Raw genomic sequence first — 22781 nt, forward strand, 5'->3', positions numbered from 1 at the left:
AATGATATTTTTCAGTTTCTTAGATGTGTTTCTCCTGCAATATGTTGGTCGAATTGCTGCTCTCCTTTGCCCGAGCTCTTACGCTTTTCATGTAGGCCTATTACGTCAAGTAGATTTATTTCAGTGTATGTCAATGTATAGTCATTGGAGGTTTTTATCTGTTCTTCTTTTGAGGCGAGTGCTAGGAATAGTTCAGTGGTTGGCAACGATTTCTGTTATCAAATATTTCTAAGGATTAGTCAATATACAGCTGAACTTTATTTCCTATCTCTGTTGGTACTAGTAGCAATCCATGTCGCACTTATGTCTGCCCCTTATGCTTGGTTTTTATGGCCTGAAATTTGTTCTCTCTTATCACCTTGGCAGGTTTGTTTTGTGTGTGTCTGTGTGTGTGTGTGTGTGTGTGTGTGTGCTTGAGGGTGTATGATGTGATCTCATCAGCAAAGTCTAAAGTCTCCCCTGGTCCTTTTGTCAGGGCTGAACAATAGATGTGGTTTTGTCCACACAATGACTGATATAGTTGGGAAGAAAGAAGCCCCCACTGCAACCATACACATCCTGGTCTATGCCTATGACCAAGCAAGCACCTTTTTTTTTTATTCAATTCAGGAGTCCCTTCTAACCCCCCCCCCTTTTTTTTTCTTCATCCTTGCCCCTTTCTTCTGAGCTGTTTCTTCAGTTCAGTGCCTTAGGTCAATGCATGCATTCTCGTTGTATAGCAAGGCACAGTACTGTAGTATACTGGGTAACTTTTCAGCACACAGTGGGTCACATGTAGTATGGATTATTAGCAGCTATGCATGGGGGTAGAAATGCCTTATGGCAAAACAGGCTGTGTGTGCATGGCTACATCCAGTGAGTCAGTGTGTGTGTGGATGTGTGTATCGATGTATAGCCTGGTATGTGTGTGTAAAAAAGCGAGTGTGTGTCAGGTGAATGCAGTGTGTGTGTGTACTCGAGGTTGTGTGTGTCAGTGTGTGTTCGGGGCAAAAGCACCCATGCATTGGCTAAGGAGCATGGATTTCATTTCAAACTGAGTATGATGTGAGAGAGGACTTGGAGGTAACATTTCAGCGATTTGAAATACAGAGTGGCTAAGGTAAGGCCTTTAAATTTAATGTTCTTTCGGCCCCTGCAATTTTGTGATTAATATCTGTTGTACGTTTACTCCAGACATTATCCTGTGCATCATTCCATTCCATTATTTCTGCACTATGATTGCGTTATTGTGTGTGTATTATTTTTTATTGATCATGTGATTTCAAGGACATGTTTACTATCACTCATTTAAAAACATGATTTTGTAATGATCACTAGGGCTTATCAATTTTTAAAAGAATGTGTTATGAATTTGTATTTTGCAGATTCTGCAGTAAATATGTTTCTTTACCCACTCAGCATTTCAAATGCTTATTTATCAATTTGCCTCTGTATTGTAGTTTCGGTTTTCTCTTGAATTCAAATAAGCAATTTTTTTAACGAAGCCAATAGTTACTAACTTGTGTTTAGGTTGTAGGGTACATTTGAAACAAAATTTCAGAGAAGTATGGATAAACGTGAAATGAGGTGAGCTGTACTGTATGTTTATGTGTGCGTGTTATGTAAATCTGTTCAATATTTATTATATTATTATAGTTTATTTCCTTTAACCCAGTGAGATCTAACAATGCTTTGAAATTGTATGCTTGTTTTGTATAATGCTAGTTGTTTGTTGTTGAAAATGTGAAAAATGTAGAGAAGGATGCCCACTCAGAAGACACATGTTTCAATTATTGGTATGTTTGAATTTGGTGTTCTGGAAGAAACAACAACAGTAATAAACAGCAGGCATTTTTATCATCTTCATACTTTTTTTCCTGTTACCATGGATACAAGATAAAGTCATGCTTAAATCTGCTACATATCCTAAGGCAAGTTTTGATTGGAAAATTTTAGTTATCGGGTGTTTTTTTTTTTTTTACTAGTCAAAATTGTCAGGCCCACATGTTGATAATATTTGTTGGTAGTTTAAAAAAAACAAAACAAAAAAAAACCCCAGCAAATTTAATGGTTGGTAAACTGAATACAACGGTACAGAATTTCCCTTGGTTCATCAGAGATATCAGCCATTGCTGAAGGCAAAAAAAACCCCAACAATTTACATGGAGTCTATCCTTTCTTATTCGTATCTCTCAATATTCTGAATGTCATCTGCATAACGATCATATGTGATTGACTCATTAAATTTTCCAGGGCACTTTACTGTAATTCTGCGTTTCTTAGGACTGACACAAATCGATGGATCGTAATTCGGTGTAGTACCAGTCGTGCTTTACTACACAAGATATCCAGAATGAGTTAAATCTATGCAGGGCTGAAGAGAAAAGCTGTTGTGAAAGCGGTTTTTGTTGTTACTTTGATTAGCAAAACCGAGTCTGTAAAACCTTGAATCGAGTGGGGAATGTGGTTTCATCATTTATTGACATGTACAGAGTACAGTGTAGAAATTATTCAGAGCGTTGCGTGATGTCGTCGTGATTATGTATTATGCACTTCAAAAACAAAAGTAGTCCCTCATGGAAATCATGCATTGTAGGCTGACAATATTCTCGCCGTTCATGAGGCAGCACACGAAAGCACAGTATTTGAGTAGAGCACATAGTGGCATGCATTGTCATGAGCAGATTGCTGTTGCGGAAATATTCTATTATACACTGACATGAACTCAACATTTACAGAGTGTATGTTTAGCAGAAAAATATTCTTTTTGTTTGATTAGGTGGAAACTAAATGTCTGTATTTACTGCATGGGCCTACACAGAATACATACGATGCCTGTTTGATCAACAACATAGAATCTGGTTAGTCCTCAATTATGCTGAATGTAACGAAATAGCAGTTGTACATCTCTGTGTAATTCTCTAGGCAAAAAGAAGTGCTTCACAGACACTGTTCATGAGGCAAAATTATTCATATGGTGTTAGAATCATGTTTTATGGCATTTGCATGCATCAGCACGGAAAGTGAAAGTCATACCATAGAGGTTCCTACCGCATGAGATATACAGTACAATGTACTTAAAGGGATATCTCTGCAAGGTGCATTGATATCTACTCTTACAACTACATGTACAGTGTACTTTAGAAGGCTAAAGAACGAATGATCAGTGAATTTTCACAGGACAGGTAACAAGAAATTTATTGATTTTCACAATTAAAAGATGTCATGCATAGGGCGATGCGATGGGGTGGGGTGATTTTAATGAATGGTACGTGTAGTTGTACATGTTTGTAGACTGGAAACTTCCTAGATAATGTGTTATTAGTGAGTGTGCATTCATTGTATTGATAGTTTTCGATATCAAACTGTTCATCCAGTGGAAATAATTTTCTTAGATTATGTACAGTATATCATGCCGAAAAAGGATGTGAATTTTTTTTGTAAAGTTGTTTTCCTTTAGGTCTTGACAGTGAAATTTAAAAAAGGGGGATTCAGTCATTGTGAATTTGATCACTGAATAACATGACCACAAACATTTACTCTATGCTGGAAAATGGTGAATTAGACTTTTAAACCACTTCTTTTAGGGCAGAAAATAAGGAAAAAAAGCAGTATTCGACATTATTTTTGGATTTTTTTTTTTTAGCCTTGAATCATGATCTGCCAAGCTAGCTACAGTGTAATGAAAACCGAGTAAATACTTGAGTGATACAGGTACATTATGTCATTCTTTATGGAATTTTACCCATGTTATGCAGCTTTTAGTTTATTGCTTGTGCAAAACTGAAACTTTTTTGTTTGGTTGACTACGCGAATGTGGCCTTGTATCAGTTATAAAAATCAGATTTCAGTTGAATAGCACTTTGAATTGACATGTCAAACTCTGAGTGGTAGTTTGTTCGTTGACGTAGGCATGTTTGTTGTTTTTTTTTTTCATTCTTATAGACATACATTGTAGGCCTACGTGTAGTTCAGCATAGTTCATTCATATGACTGAGGCGATGTAAGAATATGAGTAATTCGCATCTACTGTAGACCATTCTCACCATAAATGATGTGAGTAATTTTTTTTTTTTTTTTGATTGGATATTGCATACCAGTATATTTTATCAAGATGAATGGGGAGGGGCGAGTTAAGGAGGCAGAAATAAATGCAAGGCCTGTCTAGCCCTGTACTTTACTGGATTGGAAATCTCTCACTGATTCTTTACATGTGGCAGCATTATCGATATGTTTTGTATTGATTGCAAGAAATTTGCAGTGGTTTATTGGAAGGAAAACATCGAAATGATTTATATAGCAAGCCTGTATTTATTGTGCATCTGCCAGGGACGAAAAAACAACAACAACAAAATGAAGGAGATAATTTGAGCCCTGCGGAAAAGAATGCGAGCCTGCTTTTGTTTTGTGTGTCAACATGGTATTGCGGCGGATACTGGGCTGAAAGACATTATGTATTGCCTTACATGTAGGAAGATTATCGTCCACCATTACAAACATGAATGGTTATTATATAAAGGAAGTGCAGTGGTGGACACGAGAACCCCTCAAGGTTTTGGTTGTTAGCGATTGCCACGTTATAACAATCACCCCAGTTTGTTCCTGTAGTCTATATCTATCACAGTGCAAGTTATTTTTGCTTAATATTATCTTGCTACTTCTGTCGATAACGTTTTTCTTGCAACATCTAAAATGTGAACACCGGTATAATTGTGCCTCTCACCATTCTCATTTGACCGCCTCCGTTGTTTCTCTCTCTTTCTCTCGGTGAGATGTGCCGATATTAATAGAGTTGGAGTCTATTTCAGTTATGGCCAAGAGATTGGTTTGCCTGTAGGAATCAAGAGAGCAGAATTTGCTGATTGAATTAGGAAGCCGCGAGTTGTTGAAATTCCCCCACTCATGATTCCACTTTCCAGGGTTTGTGTGATTCATTGCAATTGGCAAGGGGGGAGGGGGTGCTATAAGATGACTGGTGGGGGGGGGGGGGTAGACTTCGTGCCTTTTAAAAGGATTTAATTGACACTCCACTCATGGCATGAAAATGCATTCTATAGTACCTCTTTTATAGTTACAATGTAGTTATTATTACAGAGCGACAAAAAAAAAAAAGAGATGACAATGAAATGAATAAATGAACTATGCATTTCGAGGTCAGAGCTACCAGCTCATTTGTTTTTCTTTCATATCATTTTTTTTTTCATAACCATGTTTAACATGTTCTTTCTTTCAGTTTCAATCAAATATTTTCCCCTCTGAAATTTGCTTAAGCATACATACAATGTAGTGTGTGCTACTTTCCCATGTTGAATATTAAATAAGGAGTTATGGAAAATCTACCTTTGAAGCAAAGCAAAAAAAAAAAGTAATAGATAAGTGATTAAATAAATAGATAAAGCAACGTTCACATTTCCCTTTGCTCAGAGTTTAGCAAAAATGAACTTACTTAGGTACTGTAATCTGAAATTTAAACAGGGAGGCTTCTGCAGACACAAATATTTGTTATTTATTAACAGAGATTCAAATATATCAAGGATCGTAAACTATCAGAATGAATGAATGCAATAAAAGAACCATTCCTGGCGTTACAGAGTATCACTGGACACATGAAATCTTGCGTAATTGAATTCACTGTAACAACTCTATGTGTGTTTTGTACAGACAAGCAACAATTTATGTGTTCTTTCATGTGGAGAAAATTCAGCAATATAAGTTCCCTTGCTCTGTAAAGGTCAAGCAGTTATGGATAAGCTGACAAATAGCCATGTGTTTGAGTGGGTTATTTTGCTTTTCTTTATCTGATTATTGTAGTCCTATTAAATCTGCCTCTGTCAGAAGTCGCTTGTTGAAAATGTGGCGGAAGGAAAATGTCCTGTAGTGGCATAGCATGAGTTTCTAAATGACTCATTTTCATGTCACTGGGGTTCTCTAATAAGAGAACCCTTCCCCCCCCCCCCCTTATCTGATCCTACTTTGTTACAGTCACCAGAGTGAAGCCCCCCCCCATACAAGAATGCTATTGTTCCCTATCCTCAAGATTAGAGGGGGGGGGGATTGCACTGGGCATAGAGCTTAGACACAATGAATGGTCTATTACGTAACAGACAATGTGACTTCACAGGTTTTAGCAACCATCCTTTCATTGTCAAAACCCCAAGAGAAGAAACAGTATGGCCATCAGTGGCTTGCATCATCCTCTGAATCAGCCACACTTTTTATTCTCTCAACCCCCCCCCCCCCCCTGCTGTGGACTTCTTTAGATTGCCTAAACAAAGCCTGACAAGTAACCTAGATTTTTCTGCAGAATTAAGATTAGCTCTCATTATTGAGTGGTTCACAATCTTTCTTCCAGAAATCTGATGACGACAGTGTTAACATTGGTTATTACCATGGGTAGTTGATTGTACGTATGTAAACATCATAGAACTAGAAACCACAATCTTGGTGTCTGCCCTAGACTGCAAGCTCATGATCAAATCAGCCTGTATTGTGATGCATGTGGAGAAGCTGTCCTGTCATTTAGTGGCTTAGAATTTTGACGACGACATGATGACGACAGCGATGACACATTTCAAAGTCTTGAACATTTGTTGTTTTTTTTAAAGTGAGACTGCCTAAACAACCAATCACCTTATCAATTTTACCATAGTAATAATATTGATAATTCAGCAATTTTGTATATGTATAATGCATTTTAAACTTGAAGAGAATTCCAATGTGCTGTGCAAAACAAATTATGATACAAATTATACCATTTTACTGCCATAGAGAGGCTACACATTGTATCCATTTTGTATGTATGATTGTCACTAGTCAGTTGTTATTCTTCAGCTCCAGAATTTGTGACAGGTTTTTTTTTTCAAGATAATCATCTAAACAAGGTTACTTCGATGAGTTGCTTTTTTTTCTCTCTCTCTCTCTCTTTCTGTGTAGTGGACCAAAAAGGCTACTGCTGAGATTATTTCACAGGTACACATGCTACCTTTCCCTCTGTGCACCGTTTTAAAGGGACTGTACAGTTCTGGTTGAGGTGGGGATTCATGTTTTGAACATTCCTAAGTGAGATAATGAAAAGCCTCTTATGAAATATGAAAGAGCATGTAATTTTAAGAAGGATTCAACGTTTATTTGATAAAAATTGGTTTTCAAATGGCTGAGATATCCCAAAAAGTGCTGATAATAAAAGGCGACATGCCACAACTTTATTAGGATCTCTTTGTTTCACCTTGTTTTTGGTTATCTCAGCCATTTCAAAACGGATTTTCATCAAATAAACTTTTGATACCCCTTAGAATGGCATGCTCTTTGACATCTCATAGAGTGGTTTCTGAATATCTCGCAAAACATTAAAAGCTAAATCTTCACCTTGACCAGAACTGTACACACCCTTTAAACCAGAAACCTGTCTTCTTGTAAACTGAATACATGGTATGCAAGCAAAGCAGTGCTTGGTTTTTTTTAACCGAATTAAAAGGAATGTATAATGAATAACTTACAAGGCATACGTCACACGTATTCCATGTCATTTATACTGCTCCCATGTCAACAGATAAACATGCATGCTGTAAAAACATTACAATAATGAAAGTGAAATGGTTGTTGCATAGTTTTGTGCTTATTTCCTTTCATAGTGTGTTTGTTTTCAGTATCAGAGATTAGAAAGGTCCCCACACACTGTATATGTCCAAATTGGCAGGTTTACACCCATCAAAGAATATCCTAAGAATGATAGGACATTTACGACCAAATTACTGTCAGTAGAAAATAAAAGCATGTGAATATTTGTACATGCCATATGTTCCAGTTATTAATGTCTCGGTCCTGCAAAATTAAAAAAACACATGAAATTGATCTTCCCTGGCAGAGTGCGAAAATATTCACTTTGATAGTACTGTTTGCAATGAGAGAAACTTGGAGCAGACTGGTATAGGCCTGTGTGTCATTGTTTTCCCTCAGGAAATCATATGGAAGCAGCAAAGGTAGAATTTCAAAACTCCCATCAGTAATTGGACAGCTTGCCTCATTTTTCTGCAATGTGGGAAACCCAAAAGCATTATCCTGTGTACAGAGGTGCATGGTGTTACTTTTTTTTTTTCATAATTCTGTACTGTTTTATTGTTGTCGTTTTTTTTTTCTTCAAAAAATACTGCAGGTTTCGTAAAAAACACTTTTCCCAAATTGTATCATTACACATATTGCCGGACAGTTGAAAATACTGTTTTTCCACCAAAAATATTGCCTTTTCAGCTATCAGAATTCTGCAGTGCTGTCTGTTGTTTTTTTGCCAAGCACACTCAATATCTGTTATATTTTTTTTTTTTGACACTAATGAGTAACTTGATAAACTTTATCAAGTAGGCGAAAATATAGTAGTGTGTCATTAATTAGATACATGTATTTGTGCCATAAATATGTATTTGTGTGTGTAAAATGTGAAAAGGAAACAGTTGTATGTAAGAGTCAGTGTTCTAGATGGCAAATGCAGTTGAAGGAAATTAATTATTATAATGGTGGATTTAATGAAGCTGTAAATGATTGGCTGTGATCCTTGAAAAAAAAACAACAACTCAAAAACAAACTTTTTTTTCTTATGGCTGTACCGATCAAATGATGCACTACAAGCTGTATGTGTCGCAACCAAAAGCATAAGCTTAAATGATGTACGTGTCTGTCTGACACACAGAAAACCACAGAGTAAACAGGAAGTCATTATTAGGGCAACATCTTAAAGGGATAATTCAGGATGTTGCCAGTTCCTCTATGTCTGGGTGAGTTAGAATAAAACTAAAGACATGTTTCATTCTCAGATTCTGATAGCCAAGTTAAGGGGTTAAAATTTCATGTACCATACTGTAGGCCTACAGGTTTTTTTTTTTTTTTTTTATTGTGTTTTTGTGTTTTTTTTTTAAAGTGCTATATGCTACCTGCCTCTCTTATGCCCAGGCTTCTACTTGTATAGCCAAATCGTGATTATATTAGATTGCCCCACAGGCATGTGTAACATCTACTACTACTACTACTACTACTACTACTACTACTATTACTAACTACTACTATTACTTCTTGTACTACTACTACTACTACTACTACTACAAGTTGTACTACTACTACTATTACTTCTTGTACTACTACTACTACTACTACTACTACTACAAGTTGTACTACTACTACTACTACTACTACTACTACTACTTACTACTACTACACTACTATTACCGGTACTACTACTACTACTGCTACTACTACTACTATTACTACTACTACTGCTACTACTGCCACTACTACTACTACTACTACTACTAATTGATGGATTCATCCGTGATGGGAGTAGGGGCCTACACAATGCCATGCCAAATATTTCGGTCTATCATCTTGTTAACAGCAGGCTACCTATCTAACAGCAGGATATAGGCTTACCTACGGAACAATGTGCAGTTGATGATTTCTTGCTTTTCTCCATTGTCCAAATTTTTGTAATTGTCATTTTTCTTGGTAGATATCACAAGAACTGAACTTTACTTACTGCCGGAGGGAAAGTGGCCAAGTAGTTTGATCTGGTATATTTTCATAGGTTGGCACAACGAAGCCTCTTACGAATTGTGCAATAACAGGAATCGTACTATGCAATTCACATTTGACCTTTTTTTTTTCTTCCCCCCCCCCCAGCTGTTGTGAATGACAACCTCATATAATGTTGTTTGAGTGCTCATGGACGTGGCATCATGTACCTCATAAAACTGAGTTTTATAGCAGAGCGTTTGTGTTTTCAAGAGAGTATTAATGAGGAAGACAACGTGCTTTTTTTTCCCACCACACTATATAATTTTTTGTAATAGATTAAAAAGAATAAAAATAAAGGAATACAGCAGTTGATTTCATTTATAAAGACGTTCATGCATGCAGTGATGTTTCTAGTTTGTGTGTATGTGGAGTACCAGTACCTCACTTCACATGACTGCTGAATTGTGTACCCGTAGTTTACACTTGCTGTCACACTGAAGATAGAAACTGAAAGTCCTTGAGTTTGTGTTTCACTCATCAATGTTGAATGGCGATCGCGAACATTTCCGTTATTAATCATACAGCCAGTGCTACACCTGACTGACTCCTTAGGAGTGCAGCACATGTATTCCTCGCAGAGAAATTCTCATCACAGAGATTGATGTGTTCTCAAGTCAGTCCATTATGCTCAACTTGATATTAAAGCAGAAATATCTAATCTGATATACAGTGTAAATGTCTTGAGTGTTTCATGTCATTCTCAAATGCATAAATAAGAATGCCTACTCAGAAAATGTGTATCTCTGTGAATTGCACTTTGTGCAATATGTGATCACATATTGCACAAAGCTATCATATATTACACAAAGTGTAATTCACAGAGATGCACATATTTCTGACTAGGCATTCTTATCGATGTACATGTCTGAATTTTTAGTGTCACTCAGGCAGGGAGCGCTGCTGCTACATACCATGCTTTTGAATAATTGCGAGTGAAATGATTGATATATGTCAGCTGTCTGCAGGCAGAGAAACCCCAGAGCCAGAGTTAATAAAATATCTCTTGCATACAAGTAGATACTTTGGTACATCAAAACAGGAAGCTGTCACATCAAAAAGGCAGTACCAGAAGTATTTGAATTTCATGTCCCCATTGAAGGCCAGTAACTTGGAAAATGTTTTCAAGCACATCACAGTGCATCAGGGTTCCCTTTTACGATGTATTGCATGCAATGTGAGGTATTCGTGTACATGTCTATGCACCATAACTACCTCGTGAACCTGCTTACTGTGCTTGCCTCCCACGGAGAGAACTGTTGAGGTGGTCCCTTGCAGGTTATAAAAAGGTCAGGCGAATTATAAAAGCAGTGTTGCACTAGGCACATACAGACTGCCCATGGGTTCAAAGATGCAGTGGGATCAGAATACACAGATGGGATGTTATACTGTAAGGGGGCACAGAGTGAAGTTCCCAGCATGCCTATTTGTGGGATGTGCCTTTTGTATTTCACAGTAAAAGAGGACTGATTTGTCTTTGTGCCCTTTTGTTGTTTTCCCTTTCCTTGTTTCTTTAGGTGTTTTGTCCGCTTTGATAGTCATTTAGAGCAAACAAATGTATCTTGTTATGTGTGTTACGTGTGAAATTATGATGAACAAGTTTCTTTTGATTTTGGATGTGTATTCTCATTGTGGCTACAATGTTTTGTGTACCAAGTCAACTCGAACCATACCCAATCCCTTTATTGTGATGGATGGCTGACGTAAGTCAGAGTCTTCTTCACTTGCGTCACTATTTCCCTTGGTCATTGTTTAGGTTCACAGACCAAGGGATATGAGGTCATTGTATCTGTGCAGAGCAGGGGTATATTATAATTAGAAAATTGAATTTCAGGCATACCATTCAAAGTTGGTACACAAGGTAGTGCCCACTACATGAAGTGTGTAATGGTACATTGTATATATCTCACGAAAATTCTTATTTGTTTTCAATGAGAGATAAAGAGCGGTATTTTAAATGTGCGCATTATTTTTTGACTCGATGTTTAAGGTATTAAACAAGTGGAAAAAATGTATTCACAGATGATAAAAATTCTAAAGATCCATGAGGAATATCCACTAGAGGAACCTGTTTCATATTTCACAGATTGTTATTTATTTAGGAAATATTCAATATGATATGCATAATTATGAAAATCAAAACTCTTAGTTCTTCAGGTGCCTTTGTTGATTGTTCCAGCCTGACGTCCAAAGTACACAAGTAGAAATCTTCAATGGAAACAAAAACAAACCAGGGAAATGTAGAAGACATAAGTTCAGCTCATCACTTCTCGCAAGATGTGTAATGTGCATGCCTGTGTTTATAACTTTGTGTGTATTGTGAAATCGAAGCAAAATTCCAGATATTTATTTTTCACGTAGTGAATATGTCATGCACTTCACATCGATCTAAAGGTTCAGTTTGAGGAATGGATCCATTGGAATGTGTAGACTCTGACAATGCAGTGTGATTGTACCTTTAACATTCTGGAGGCTTAAAATTGATTTCATCCCTTCTTGTCACTAGTGGGTAGTGTACCTGCAAAGATGGATGAGGAGCACTGTCTGGACGACTTGACGCTCAGCTTCTTTCCAAAATATAGCCAACACCAGTCATGACTTTGCCATATGGTGCCCAGCGTTGGGTACCATTAAAGATTACTGCAGCACAAAGATTTGCCACCTCGATGAAATCACTAGCCTCTGTGGAGGGGGCAGAGAAGGGGGCAGATGGGAAGGGGGGGGGGCAGCATTTCATAGTCATCCTGATATATCCTTCTTCACACAAACAACCACAAACTAAATAACTGTAAAAGTGGAAATTTTCGCGGTGTTGAAATTTTTGCGCATTTTGCGCAACTGGAAACTGTGAAAATGAAAGCACGTGAGTATTTTTGTTTGCCATATGTTCCAGTAGTTTATGTCTTGATTCCGAGGAATCAAAAACAAGCGAAACTCATCTTACCCCGCGGAGCGCGAAAAATTACTCGCGCAAAAATATCCACTTCTACAGTAGGAACCAAAAGTGAGATTTCGAGGAAGCATGTGTTCCGGTTAGGTGGAAATAATTAGCCGAGGTCCAAAATGAGGCGAAAGATATTACAGCTGTCCTGCAGTCATCTAGATAGTTGGAAGCCAGGAGAAGAAACGACTATGAATGATTATAAACAAAATATTAATATCCACAACCTTATTAAAAAAAAAAAAAAAAAAAATTGTTGTGTTCCGAACTCCATGTCCGTGTAAGTTTTGTAGAGAAAAATTGTAGACTGAAATGTCAGTACAAACTTCTTTCATTGATCTAAGTTTTTACCATCAATGAAAGAATGATAGAAAAAAAGATAAAAGTAGATCATACTCATATTTGTTACAGTGTAAGTAGCATCTCTTGGCATCTGTTTAGCAATTTTCGCCTTTGTGTGTTTTTGTTGGCATTGCTATGGCTGTTTTATGCTAGTGCGTAACATTAAAAAAATGCATGATCTGAGTACAATGTAGCTCATTAGTTTTCAGTTTGGCAGATTTCTTTGCTTGGGACTGCCTTGAAAATCTGTAGTGAGGCTCCCTTTGTTATCTGTTGCGGCGTGAACATTATTTTTGTTATGTTTGTGTGTTACACAAGCACCGTGGGGGTCTTCTCCGGCAGATAGGTGCACTTTATAAATATGTTCCTGTGCTCACACTTTTAATTTCTTGAGTCAAGTCAATATTTTCAAAATCAACAACTCCAGAAAATATTGCCTCATGTTACACAGTATGCATTGTAGTGTCTTACACATATCATCTCACAGACCTGTAGGACATTGCTAACCTTTGTCTTGAAAGGGGATACTTATTCTATCCTATTCTGTGAATGTGGTTCTCTGTTACTAATTTAACCACTCCAAATATTGTCTTACAAGTCCCAACTTGTGAAATATGTGGCATACAGTATATTTGACAGTATGAACTGAGGAAAATTATTTCATTACTCCTTTTTCTTCCTCTTTGTTATTTGTATTCTCTTTCAGCATTATTATTATTATTATTGTTATTATTATTATTGTTATTATTATTATTATTATTATTATTATTATTATTATTATTATTAATTTATTATTATCATATTATGATAATTATTATTATCAGTATCATCGTTATTAAGTATCATTTATGAGTATTTGTATGACATGGATGTGACAAGGAAAGTTTAGGCCCCCTCTGTGCAGGAAAAATGAAGTAAATTTCCTTTCAACAAAAATTCCATCTGGCAATGGTGTTTCATTCCTTTGCTGATGGTGCTTCAGATTTCATTGTTGAGATTTGAAAGAAAATAAGCATTTTATTAAGAATTTGACATTGCATTGACATTCCAAGATCACCCCTTGAGCTACTGTAAAAGTGCAAAATTTTCATGGAGTGTGGAAATTTTTCCGGCAATTTGCGCAACCAGAATATTGCATGGAAATAAAAGCATGGGAATATATATATATATATATATTTTTTTTTTTACCTGCCATATGGTCCTGTTATTAATGTCCTGATTCTGTGGAATTAGAAACAAAAAAAAATTCATCTCACCTGGCCGAGCGTGAAAACTTACTCACGTGAAAATATCCACTTTTACAGTAGCTCGCAAACCCATATTTACTTGTCAGACATGTACAGATGATTCTATATTGGGGGGGGGGGGTGCTTTCAAAACTTCAGGATTTGTTTGTTTTGTTTTGTTACGACCATATCAGATTCTCAACAGATTGTTTTTGGTAGCCCCCCACCCCAAAGTGTAATATGTTGACAGAAATCTGCCCTTATGCATTGGTAAATTGATTATCTGTACAGTGTCGTGGTTTATTGTGCTTTTTCATGTCATTGTGTAGACATCCACCATGCTTCGCAGAAAGCTTATGTACAATGTATTTTCCCAAGTAGGGATGCTTCCTCGTGTACGACGTTGCTGTCGGGTTGTTTTCTGGGGCTGTCAAGTTTATGTTTGGAAAACATACATCTTATAACACAATGTATAACCTCCTTAATGACAGCTTATCACAAGGGGGGGGGGGGGGAGGGGAGGGGGGGGGGGTTGGGAGTAATTCCTCTATTTGAATCATGATGTGTCATTCAATAACAACTCTTGCCTGAATTGATGCCAAGTGTACACACTCATCTCATGCCCGTCTGTTTTCTATCTGTCTCCTGATTCTTTTTGTACAGTGTGTCAGTGTCGCCACCAGAAGTCCTGTAGCCCAGCCGCCGTGTGGATCCTATCATGATTTTACCCCACTCGCCGGCGGCGACGACGACGAGGACTGTGAGCCAGGAATTTCTCGATTAAAAGTGTGAATACTTGACCGTCCAGAATTGGCCTGTCCGCCGAGGCTGAAGCCCCAGCACGGGAGCGCAGCCGCGTCACCTCAGCATCCAGGCATCGTACCGGCTTCAAACTGACTCGCTACCACACCGTGGATTTAAATGCAGCATCGGGATTGGAAGACAGCATGGCGGAGAAAGCGTCTCCTCATAAAAAGGTGCGTAGAAAGATGAGATGTACATTTATAGCATGTCAGTCTCCAGATTAAATAGTATGTATACAAATGTAGTATGTACCATGTCTGTCTATAGATGTTTTACGATCACATGCTTTTTCACAGGCTTGTATTATTCCTCTTGTCAACACCATAATGTTTAAAGGGGATGGCTAGTAACTGATCAGTGGGAATGCTGAGGAATGATTGTTCCAATCCTTGTGAGATTCATTTAAGAGTACATTCTATTCTTGTGTGAAAATCATTTGCTTCAGAATGGTCTCATATTCAAGTAATGTGCAGTTTAATGTTTCCAGGTAAGCGTCCCTGGTCAGTGATGGGGCATTAATCTGCACATTACTTGAATATGAGACCGTTCTGAAGCAAATAATTTTCACACAACAATAGATATATAATGTACTCTTAAATGAATCCCACAAGGATTGGAACAATCATCCCTCAGCATTCCCACTGATTCCCACTGATCGGTTACTAGCCATCCCCTTTAAACCAGCTATAAACCTGTTCAGTTTGAAAATACTGTAACTTATGTCAGCCATGGTGGGGGGGGGGGGGCTTCCAAAGTAAAAGATGATTCAATCAGTTATGCAATGAGTCAAGTGCCCTTAGCTATGTCAGTGCATGAACAACTATTGTAAGGCAAACTGAAGCCCCCCCCCCCCCAACCTGGCTGAAATAGACATTAACAGAAAAACAGTGCCTGAACTGAAACAGGTCTCTTATTATGGAGATTGAGTTTTTGTATGCCTGTGTTCCTACATATTTTGTATTTTGCTGGTTGTTTTTCCGTTAATGTGGAATCATTTCATGACGAAAATGTACTGTTCAAAATTGAATAGTGCTCTTTTGCTCTGTGTTGTGAGTGTGTGTATGTGTTAATTTGAAATATGTTACTTCTGTTCTTTGAGTTGCAACATTTTGGTAATTTGCAGCTGAAAATGCAGAGTTATTCATCAAAGAATTATCTCTTCTTGCAAGGCTACTTCTGGGTTTTACCGGAATAAAAAAGAGGAAGTCAAGGATTCGTTAAAATTCTTTGTTTTGTTTTGTTTTTCATTTATACCTGCTATGCATGGTATGTCTTCTGTTGCCTTGAAATCTCCTGTTCATTCAGTATGTCCACTTCAGTCTATAAATAATGTATTGTAACTGCATTGATGGCTGTGAATCAGTGTGATTTGTTTACCATCCAGTGTAATTTCTCTGCTGAAATGAATCTTGTGCTACACAAGGACCTCTGTGATCCCTCCATAAAAGTTGCCTTTAGCAGATCTTTTGTAACCCTGATAAGATTTTTACACTATGGTAGAGTTTGTGAATTGTTGTTCTTGTGTACTCTGAGCCTTGCTTCTTCATGGCTCCCCCACCCCCCAACAAACACACTCTATAGATTTTTTTTTTCTCCAAATGAAAACTGAAACCCATGACCAATGCTGTGCATTCTTTGGGTTATTTAATGATTTTAATTCATTTCCATAAGTGGCTGGGTTGCGATGGTCAGTGAAGTGATATATGAATATTGCATGATTGCATGGTCTTGTATTTTCACAAATTTCACAATCGAATTTGACTCATTTGTCTAATATTAGCAACTCATGGAAATTGTAGATATTGCCTAGGACGCTGTATAGAACACAAGAATGCATTTTTTGGTAACCCAGGTATTGCCTGTTTTTTCCCTAAAAAGAGACCATACTTCCTTCTCATTCCATGACTGGTTTCCATTAGCAAATTCAACCCCTAACAAAGTTGTATTACAGGTCCCAATCACCGAATTATTACACTTGTGACATACGGGATGTATAGGATCCTACAGTGTAGGCCTACCTGTACATTGTATGTGTAGAGCTCTTATTTTCAACCTCTTGCAAAATTGTAGTACAGGTCTCAATTTCCAACATAATGTAATCTTGTGGCATATACAGTAGTGTACATGTATGCCTACGTGTACATGTAGCTCTTTTTTTTTTTTTTTTTTTTTTTTTTTTTACAGTGACAGGAAGGTGGGCTCGTAAAATGACATGTAAAAGGAAGTCAACAGTGATATTTTGCAGGTCTGCATGGTGTAAAGCGTTAAAATCAAGAAGACAGTACATGATAGTGTAGGTTTACAAAGATTATGTGAAATATTTGAGATTGCCCATACCTCAGCCATTGATGAGTGAAAGCATTCTTTCAGTTTCCCTGATCTGTGAGTGCTTGAATTGTCTTTCAAAAGCTGTGAAGGTGCAGTTGATGGTGGTTATAAATGACAAAATGATTGAGGGATATCGAATCAGAATACCGCATTCTTCTATTTATTTGCTTTTACATGTTGTGGTGCACTACGATGCAAGTACACCTCTGAGGATGTCAAAAGATTTGTGTGACTAGTCACATGTTCAGAAATTTTTATGATTTTGCTGGGATTTACATAGCTTTTAACAACAAAGAAATGAAAAGTGAAAATGTTTTTTCATCAGCTATTTGAATTCTTTGCACATTAAACTGCTGACTTGCTCCTGAGTCACGACGCAGCTTTCTTGGAGATCCTCACGTTCAGCCATGGTACATTGCATGACATTTTTGGTAGAAAGAAGTATACATTGAAATGTCAGCTGAATTTAAAAAGGATTTGCTTCAGATGTTAGCAAGTCTCAAACCAGTGGTGCTTATACCCGACTGTAAAAGGAAATGGTTTTTCTGTGGTAGATTTTATATTGTCACTGTGATGTGTTTGTGTGTGTGTGTGTGTGTGTGTGTACAGTCATATTACTACAGTGTATTAAAATCAATGTCATTTTAGAAGTGTACAATCAGCCCATTTCTTCGCCCAGCCTTCCACGAGGTATTGCAAATCTGAAAACTGCGGCAAGTCTTTGGGTAGTTTGGTGGCCGGCCTGAGAAAGAAATGGTCCTGGAGGGTTTAATTTCCTTCCTCCAGATTAAATACTGAAGGAAAGAGAAGGTTTGTAAGATTTCCAGTGATTTCTTGGCCATGCGTCAAGTATTGTGTTCCTGCTTGATGACTAAGATGTTTTTCAGCTACAGAAGATCTTGTTCTTTCTGTCCGTTCGAAACCATCGTAGCTGCTGTGTGTCAGACATTGCCGACATACGTTGTATGTAGAGACTATTAAAAGAATATCGTATTTGCTGTAATGATATTGTAAAGTACAAAGATCACGCATAGTACATATGCAAGTACTAGGTTGCATCACTGTAGTAGTACTGTACATTGTAGGCTGCAGTCACCAACGCATTCAGGTCTTGTGGTATGTACTAGGCGTACATTGCAGTATGTAAACATGGAAACATATAAAGCAGTTTTGATCATAATAAAAGTGTATGTATTATGTTGTGTATAATACTCCTTCATATACCTAGGTAAGCATCAGAGTTGATCTTATCTTCTAGAATGCAGTTTGTTTGTTAAGTTTGTTTTATGTTTGTTGCTGTTTTGGGAAAAATGATCACAGAAGTTTTTCACCCCATGCACATTTTCTGCTATACACATCCAATGTAAAAGGGGTAAAAATGGTCTCACACTGTGTCATGATGAAGAAAATATATTAGCTGTTATCCTTAACCATTATACATGTAGCAGCTACATAAATTTGTGTAAAGCAGTTCTTACCCAAATCCTGTATGCTGTGGATAACATATCACTGTACTTGTAGGTATACATGACCTGTCAGCTATTGAGTGGGTGGTTTGGTGTATAATTCAGTTGGAAAAGAAAAATATGGCATTTCTGGTTCACACTGTTCCTGTTCAAGGGGCAGTTCAGCATGATCCATGACAATGTGTTTGTCATGCTTAGAGTGATATTAAACTTGAGTGCCTTCAAAATTTTTTGTATTCACACTGTGTACATATCAGCAAGAAGAAAGTGTTGAAGAACAGGTGGAGTTCAAGAGGATAAAGTTTGCTTTATTGGCACATAGGCCTATTCTTTTGTACATAGTGAGACCTGCAATTTTGTTCAGAAGTTATTTCATTGTAATCATATCTGAGTGGTTACAAATTCAGCCCTAGGTGTCTTAATATTCTCTGTCAAGCAAGTACAATGCATGGTACTCACTTACATGAATGTGCACTTCACATTAATTACAAGAGTATGTGGAGCTTGCGCAAATGCCCATACAGTGTATGGCAAGTGACAGATATACAGTGCACTCCCATTATAACAAACATGGTTAAAACGAAATTCCGGTTACAATGAAGTAAAAATTCAGGCCGCAACATTATCCACTCTATGCGTTTTTATTGTTCATTTGTTCAGTTATAACAAAATTTTGATAGTGCTCGCCATTAGCGGGTGCACGTCCAGTTTGCATAGTTTCAGGCTATGGCAAATACATGATTTGTACATTGTAGCCAGTAGGTTTCTTTGTTTTTTTCACTACTGACAAGCAATGAGTGATTACTGTAATCAAATCTTAATTAGACACTGGGTAAAAAGGCTTGCGATAATTACCGTCAGTGCTTTCACTATTAGCTGGCCCAATGTCCATCAGTGCCCAATTTACATCATGTTACCTTGTAACCTCCCCCTTTTGCCTTGAGGGGAGCAACTGCTTTATCAGGATGTTTGTTTTGTTCTGGGTTTTTAGTTTATTTATTTGCAGAAAATGTATTGATAGCTCTCACAGATGTTTATGCTTATTACGGATACATTATTGTAGGGAGAGTAAGGTACAGGAGAGATACTGAATTTCATTGTAAAATGTGTGCATATTGCATTAAAGCAATATGTGCTCGGATGTGCAACCTTGATTTTCTTGTACAATTGTAGATATCGTATACCCCATATATATTATCACAGACCTATTTCTTTGTGAATTGGGGCTGGCTGACAATTTTGCAAGTACATTTTAATAGTTAAATTTGTGATTCATTGTTAGAATGAGAAAGAATATTTGCTCTTTTGTAAGGGAAAAGTTGACAATATTCCACCATGGAGAGGACATACATGTACAGTGCACTTGTCACGGGAGGCAATATCTTTCTGAGTTGTTATTCTTGCAAATATATGTTGGCTCACGAAATTCAAGAAAATAGAAATAATGTATACCATGTATAGACAGTAGCTACCCCCTTTGATGTTGAATTCTGATGAAAGACCCTTGTTGGAAGGAAAACTGATCAACCATGGATTAGGTCTTTTTAAATACTCTTATTTCTCGCAGGCATGGACAGAATTTCTCAGTTAAAAAAATGTTGACTTCCATCTTTAATACATGATACAAGTTCCATCGTTTGGTGATTTATTAAGATTTAGAAGAGGCAGGACACGTTTGATTTGACTTTTGTTTCAAAATGTTGATATTGATTGAGAATCGATGTACAAGAATGCACTGTGATGTGTATTATGTAAACATAGCACATACAACATTGTATTCACTGGTGTTGTTTTGTGCACATGAAATGTCTCTTGAGTTCCTTTTACCAGTACATTGTGTTCAGTGCTGTACTCAATATTGTGTGCCAGTGGACGTTTCACAGCTATACTACCACATCCCCCCAAGGTGGAATACTGATTCATGCTGGCATATAGTCAATTAAAATCCCATTTGGTTACCCTTCTATGCCACTGATGTTATAATCGTGTGACTGGCAGCTGTTATATAAGTCCCTGTCGGACGGACCTTGTGTTATGGAATTTACATCCATTGTTGTTGTTTTTATTTTGTTTTTTGTCCTGTCATGAAAGGGCCTACCCAGCTAATTATGCACAGAAATATGCTGACTCTTAAACTTAAAAATCAGTGATTTCATTCACTTGAAGACAAATTGCACACTGACTCACTGATCTGTGAATCTTTCCTTTAATCCATGTGTGTACTTTGGGAACCTCAGTGAACATAATTGGCAGTCTTTTTGCCAGTTAGGGAGATATTGATCCTCTCACTGCTGACATTTCAGAAAGTAGTAGGGGGGCGGAACACCCACGCACGCAGCAGCAATTAGGCAGACAGAGGGGTGGAATACAAATTCTGATGGTACCCATGGATTGAAAAAAGAAAAGAAAAAAAGAGTTACAGTAGAACATACATGTACATGTGGTAGCCATATGTCTAGTACGGGAGCCTCCTCTTCTCTGTATGACATGCCCATATGAGATTTGATTTTCTGATTTTGCCTTGCTTGACAGAAACTTGAAAACCGATCACGCGAGTCTTGAGAGAGAATCTGGCAATGTTAAAGGCATAATTTACCATTTGCAGATGAAACAAAAACCCAGCATTAATGCTTTCAAATAGTTCTAGAATGTGAGTTAGGGATAGAAACAACCACTGTAAAAATTTGAATCCGTATAATCGATGTTAAGTATTATTAAATACACAAAATGTGAACAATAGTTATAATAAGAATGCTTCCAGAATAAACCGTCTACAGTTATGGTTTATTCAGAAATATACTGATATCTCCTTATATTTTAGGCTTTATTGCAAAAATTTAATATGGTAGGATGTTTTGTGATACAACAGACCTACACATACATGTACCGTATGCATCAAATGTGATATCTTGAACATTTTTAAAATCACTGCTCTCAAAGGTAAACTGGACCTTTAAAGGTGTAGCAGCATTTTCATCTTTAAACTCTCCTTGTTCCTGCTAAATATCATCTGGAGCTTGTTTTAATTTGTACATCAAACAGTACAGATACTATTGTGAAGAGAGTTTGAATTGATTTTCTCGTATTTTATCCTGTACTCGTGAAATCTAACTGTATTGTTTGTTGCACTGTTGTGTTACCATAGCACACAAGATTTTGTGTGGTTTTTTTTTTTTATCAGTCAAATGTCGTATTTGCCATAGACAAGCTATACTGCCTCTGAGAAAAAGTTTTTATTTTAATTTGAAATCAACAAAAAAGTGGCGACAACAACAACAAAAAACAAATGTGTACCAACTGAAATTATGGTAATTTTCACGTATGCAACTGTCGAGAGACGGCAATAATTATATTCTATGAGGGTGCTGTTATGAATATTATAAATGCTCTTATGTTAAGTCATAAATTACTACTGGTAGTACTAGTAGTGTTTTAAGTAGTACAGTGTAGTATTACTGTACATGTGTAGTAGTAACGCAGATGTAGAAGTAGAAATGCACTGTGGTAATCGTAGTAGGTTTCTTTATTTTACATAGTGGTAACATGTCCATTTCACATGGTTACTATTGTGGCATTATAAATCATCACTATCATGAAGGAGTAAGAACTGCTGCTAATAATAAATCTGTTCTTTGTACAATCATTATTAGTATCAAATTCAAAAAGACACTTCAATGTTGAAAGTAGTGATGTAGACAGTGCACTCATGCCTGTGCTGTATACTGTATTTAAGCTGTTATTTTCATGTACAGATATTTTCACGAATGGGGAGGTCACAGACATTTTCGCAAGATGTTGTTTTCGCGGATTGACACCGATGCAATCGTAAATGCACTATTACACTTTGGCTATTACCAAAGGTGTACCGACATGCATTTGGGTCATTGGTTAATTTGCCGAGATTAGCATCTGTGATGTGATGATTATTCATGTGATCCTTATAAAGGGTACTTTCCAGCTCATCCACCTTACAGCAAGCCTGGTATTTGGCAATATCAAAAGAAAAAGGCTGTTATTGTAGTACTAGTAGTAGTAGTAGTAGTTGTATTTGTATTTGTAATTGTCATTATATATGATTGTTTACTGTAGTTTATGTGCATGTCCTTATTCATTGTTTTCTTCTTCACTTGTTCTCTA

The 22781-nt window shown here is 37.1% G+C and overlaps 1 protein-coding gene across 2 annotated transcripts in view; it reads left to right on the forward strand.

The window, feature by feature from the left end:
- LOC140233176 (uncharacterized) overlaps positions 1 to 22781 on the forward strand; it is a 120237-nt gene that overhangs the window by 67132 nt on the left and 30324 nt on the right. For both annotated transcript variants that reach the window (XM_072313292.1, XM_072313293.1), the window contains exon 3: positions 14710 to 15023. In XM_072313292.1, the coding sequence (XP_072169393.1) occupies positions 14994 to 15023 (30 nt within the window). In that variant the 5' untranslated portion in view covers positions 14710 to 14993. The remainder of the gene's footprint in view (positions 1 to 14709; positions 15024 to 22781) is intronic.

Source organism: Diadema setosum, chromosome 9 (assembly GCF_964275005.1).
Source record: "Diadema setosum chromosome 9, eeDiaSeto1, whole genome shotgun sequence".
In the NCBI taxonomy this organism is placed as follows: domain Eukaryota; kingdom Metazoa; phylum Echinodermata; class Echinoidea; order Diadematoida; family Diadematidae; genus Diadema; species Diadema setosum.